The sequence below is a fragment of the Hippocampus comes genome, unplaced genomic scaffold, assembly GCF_001891065.2.
Source record: "Hippocampus comes isolate QL1 unplaced genomic scaffold, H_comes_QL1_v1.1 scaffold190, whole genome shotgun sequence".
In the NCBI taxonomy this organism is placed as follows: Eukaryota; Metazoa; Chordata; class Actinopteri; order Syngnathiformes; family Syngnathidae; genus Hippocampus; species Hippocampus comes.
In genome coordinates, this window is record NW_017805121.1 from 521,186 (window position 1) to 525,963 (window position 4,778).

At 43.2% G+C, this 4,778-nt stretch overlaps 1 protein-coding gene and 1 long non-coding RNA gene across 2 annotated transcripts in view; one reads left to right on the plus strand and one right to left on the minus strand.

Moving 5' to 3' along the window:
• LOC109513461 (dematin-like) overlaps positions 1–1,485 on the plus strand; it is a 9,715-nt gene extending 8,230 nt beyond the window's left edge. The window contains exons 14-15 of the mRNA XM_019865964.1: positions 1,079–1,135; positions 1,276–1,485. Of these exons, the coding sequence (XP_019721523.1) occupies positions 1,079–1,135; positions 1,276–1,374 (156 nt within the window). The 3' untranslated portion in view covers positions 1,375–1,485. The remainder of the gene's footprint in view (positions 1–1,078; positions 1,136–1,275) is intronic.
• Positions 1,486–3,310: 1,825 nt separating this feature from the next.
• Positions 3,311–4,753, minus strand: LOC109513489 (uncharacterized). Its single transcript, XR_002167773.1, has 3 exons — positions 4,539–4,753; positions 3,853–3,963; positions 3,311–3,719 (listed from the first exon to the last, which is right to left on the minus strand). It is a non-coding gene; the product is annotated as an uncharacterized LOC109513489 (long non-coding RNA).
• Positions 4,754–4,778: the final 25 nt, after the last annotated feature.

Below are 4,778 nucleotides of genomic sequence, written 5' to 3' on the forward strand. Positions count from 1 at the left end.
GAATTGGCGCAACAATGCTAATACGATTGCTCAAACATGTTGAGCAGTTCCCACAAACGTTGTGGCTTTCAACTCTAAAGATAGCTACAAGGGTAGCTAATATTAGTGTTAGCGTGACAATGCTACTAGCTACATTGCGAGGAGCTTTCAGGAAGTTCATGATCGCAGTGATCGCTGAACCTCAATCTATCGATCGGTCGATTGATGTTCCAGAAAAGTGGTTCCCAACCATTTTTGTTTGGTGAAGCCCCGAACCCTTTCGTCATTCCATACGTACCCACTCGCCCGGCCGGGTTGGTGATTCTCCAAAAGGAGAACTTTAACACAGTTTATTTGATGAAAATCATTTTATTTCGTCTCCTTAACTTTTAACACAAATTCTCAGGCATGATCTTCTTTTCATTCAAACAAAAAAAATCTGATGTGTTGAACATATATCACGTAAACATGAAATCAAAATAAACATGCCTTTGTCATACATAACTCTGATAACATTTACCACAAAAAAAAAAAAAAACACAAAAATGTAGCGCGATTGAATACGTTTAAACTGTAACTATCAGGAACACTTCACTTTTATTGACGGGCTTCTGAAATGACTCCGAATATTTAGTTCTCATCTTGGAAATACATTTTTAAATGTTTCCATGTACCCCCTGCAATGTGCTCACATTTCCCTCATTAGGAAACACTGCTCTAAAGCCTGAACGTTGATTACACCTGTTAACGGCTAATGTCCAGTTAGCATTGAAGCTTAGCATGCTGCCCAGGACCGAAGCCGAAACCAGCCGAGAAGAAGTCCATTTAAAACAACATGATTCATGCGATTGGGCTGGTGTTCTTGTAAATTCCAGTTGCAGTCGACAGAATTCAGCCCGGCGGAGAAGCCCGCTCAAGGTACGCCCCCAGGGAGATTCCAGGACCATGTGCTGGGTTCAAAAGCCCTAATGTGTGTGTGTGTGTGTGTTATGTGTGCATGTGTGTCTTCCACAGGTGTTCAGGTAGAGTGTGTCTTCATCATTGTGCAGTGTGTCGGCCATGTTGTGGTGATGTGTGTGTGTGTGTGTTTGTGTGTCAGAACGGAGCTAATGCCATGGACCGAGGCCGCTCGCTGCCCAGCGTGCTGGAGCTCAAGGTAAACATGTGACCCTGTGATGACATCACGCGGGTGCACATGTCCCGAGTGGTCGCCGTAACGACGCTCTCCTCTGTGATGACATCACGCGGGAAAAACATGTCCCGAGTGGTCGCCGTAACGACGCTCTCCTTCGTCAGATTTACCCGTATGAGACGCTCGTGGTCAACCACAGAGGACGGAATCAAGTTCCTCCTGGCGTCGACAGAACGCAATTGGAGGTAACGGTATCAACGTGAACAACTGATCAAAGTGCTAATAGATGCGAGCAACGAGCGAGAGAGTATCCGAAGTCGAGAAAGGGCCTAGGCAGATTGATTTGGATTTCATATCTTGAGTTGGGTTTTTTTTCTTGTGATAATTGTTAAATGAATAAGATGTTAACAAATGCTTACATGACCATAGAGCAGGGGTGTCAAACTCATTTCACATGGTGGGCCACATACGGCCTTGGTAGATGTCAAGTGGGCCGGACCATTAAAATGATACCATACTTTGCTATAAATAACCAAAACAATGTCTTTCCTTTGTTTTGGTATAAAGAAGCACAAGAACATTAGGAAAATGTTGAAATTTAATGAACATATCTTTTACAAAATATTTCATGAAGCACCTTACATTTTCTTCGACAAATGTGCAATTTACTTTTATCATTCACATATATGCATTGCAAATGATCCCACTGATTGTACAAACATTAACAAGTAATTGGTATTGAAAAATATAGTAATGCACTTTAAGATTAAACGAGATTCATAAAGAAAGGAAGTTTTAAACCATTTACACTGCCGGAGGAATTTGAGCAGCTTTCTCTCTGGAGGCGGAACCACCTAAAGAAGAGGGCGTGTCTCTTTTGACTGCCACGCACAGCCCGCTGGAGACACGCCCGCTCTACACAAGCTAACAAGCTGAGAGAGACGCTAACATTAGCATGAGATGGGATTGCTAAATCATGTTGGGGCAGGCAACGCAAACATTGTTGCTTTCAACTCCGAAAGAAGGAGCTGTCACCGATGCTAATGTCAGAATTGGCGCAACAATGCTAATACGATTGCTCAAACATGTTGAGCAGTTCCCACAAACGTTGTGGCTTTCAACTCTAAAGATAGCTACAAGGGTAGCTAATATTAGTGTTAGCGTGACAATGCTACTAGCTACATTGCGAGGAGCTTTCAGGAAGTTCATGATCGCAGTGATCGCTGAACCTCAATCTATCGATCAGTCGGTCGATTGATGTTCCAGAAAAGTGGTTCCCAACCATTTTTGTTTGGTGAAGCCCCGAACCCTTTCGTCATTCCATACGTACCCACTCGCCCGGCCGGGTTGGTGATTCTCCAAAAGGAGAACTTTAACACAGTTTATTTGATGAAAATCATTTTATTTCGTCTCCTTAACTTTTAACACAAATTCTCAGGCATGATCTTCTTTTCATTCAAACAAAAAAAATCTGATGTGTTGAACATATATCACGTAAACATGAAATCAAAATAAACATGCCTTTGTCATACATAACTCTGATAACATTTACCACAAAAAAAAAAAAAAACACAAAAATGTAGCGCGATTGAATACGTTTAAACTGTAACTATCAGGAACACTTCACTTTTATTGACGGGCTTCTGAAATGACTCCGAATATTTAGTTCTCATCTTGGAAATACATTTTTAAATGTTTCCATGTACCCCCTGCAATGTGCTCACATTTCCCTCATTAGGAAACACTGCTCTAAAGCCTGAACGTTGATTACACCTGTTAACGGCTAATGTCCAGTTAGCATTGAAGCTTAGCATGCTGCCCAGGACCGAAGCCGAAACCAGCCGAGAAGAAGTCCATTTAAAACAACATGATTCATGCGTTAGCTTTTTTGGGCTTATGCAGGTGCGGACTGATGACATCACCTTCACGTGATGTCAGCCATTTTGCATCCTCTGCCATGCGAGTCATCGCCATTTTGAATGATGATGACATTTTGGATATGACGTAAAACAAAAAGGAGATTAGCGCTTTGTTTTGACAGTTTTGGAGTAAATCTAAGCCACTAACTTCATGTTTATTGTTTTTATTTCTATTTGTTGGATGTTTTTGATGACGTTTATGTGACATGCTTGCTGCATGCGTGATCTTAACATGTGAGAGGATCAAAAACTAATCAGCACTGAATGAAACATCACAGTGTGCTCTTAGCTCATTGGCATTTATTCTTATCAATTTCATCTATTATAAGGCAATTTCAGAGATGTAATGCTGTTGTTGCTCATGTGGATGATTGAATGTGATGTGATCGATGAAAACAATAAACTTTATATTCCTCCAACTGTTACTCTAAGATGAAATTTAGATTCAAAAAGAAAGAAAAAAATATTTCATAAACAAAAAAGTGATGCGTATGAAACCATTCAAGTCTGTTACCTTGTGTAGAAAACAAAAAATAAGTTAAAGGCGTCGGTGTCACAGTCGTGACCGAAAAGATAATACCCATCGGGAAGTCACATTGTCACATCACTTGGCCACGTGGTCGCATGGCGCGCGGTCACTTCGTCACACGGTTGCGTTGCCTTCAGGCAGCAGCTTTGGTCTCCCATTCCTGTTGGAGACCACAAACACGTGTCACCGTGGCAACGCACCCGTAACTTAATAACGATCATGACATGATATTTAAGACGAGAAGAGTGACATGAATTCAACGAATAAGAAGCCAGAAGCATGTGGATGCTGACCTTCCTCCTCTGGAAAACCTTCCCATGCTCGATGAAGAGTGTGGATGGGGCTCGTCTCAGCGAGGTCTTCACAGATGCCGTGCGACGCAGGAGAGGGTTCAGCAGACTGGCCTAGACCGGCATCAACCAGGGAAAACATCAGAAACCAGCAAGGACAGACGAGTCTAGTGGAGACCAGCGAGGACCATGGAAGACCAGATCAGACAGAAAAGACAGGCACAGACTAGTCTAGAGTCGCTGGAGACCAGCGAGGACCATGGAAGACCAGATCAGAGCATTAGAAACTAGCAAGGCTGGAGACCAGCAGAAACTAGCGAGGATCAAGACAAACCAACAGAGAGTAGGAGGAACGAGAAAGCATAATGGACACCAATAAGCAGAAGAAAACAATCAACAAGAGACAGTTAGGAACCAGCAGAAAGCAACAAGGACAAGGACAGATAACTTTTTAAAAAAAGTCCCATAAAAACCAACAAAAATCACAGGAGACAAGTGGAAAACGAGAGATGAGGAAAACTCCCTGTAGAAAGAGTTGAAACAGGCTTAAGCTATCAGGGCGAGCTAGCTAGCTAGCTAGCTAGCTCCATGACAGCTGATTAGAAATCATCAGCATCTGCTTGGGAAGCATCAAATGAACACGTGGGCGGGCTTTAACAAAAGATGTTTACTGATTGGCCGGCAATCACCTGCGCCCGCTCGCCGCACATGGTGAGCGATTGTCTGAAGGAGGAGCGTTTATTCTTATTGCTTGCCGACACCAGGTTAGCCTCGGACCCCGCCCTCACGGGTACGCTTTTCCTGCCCGTCAGCTCCAACTTCTGAACGCCACGTGGCGCTACTTCAGACCACTTCCTGTCTGAAACACATCACATACACGCACTTGGGCTCAGGAGCTACGTTGCGGCTAAGTGGGTAAATTCACTTTG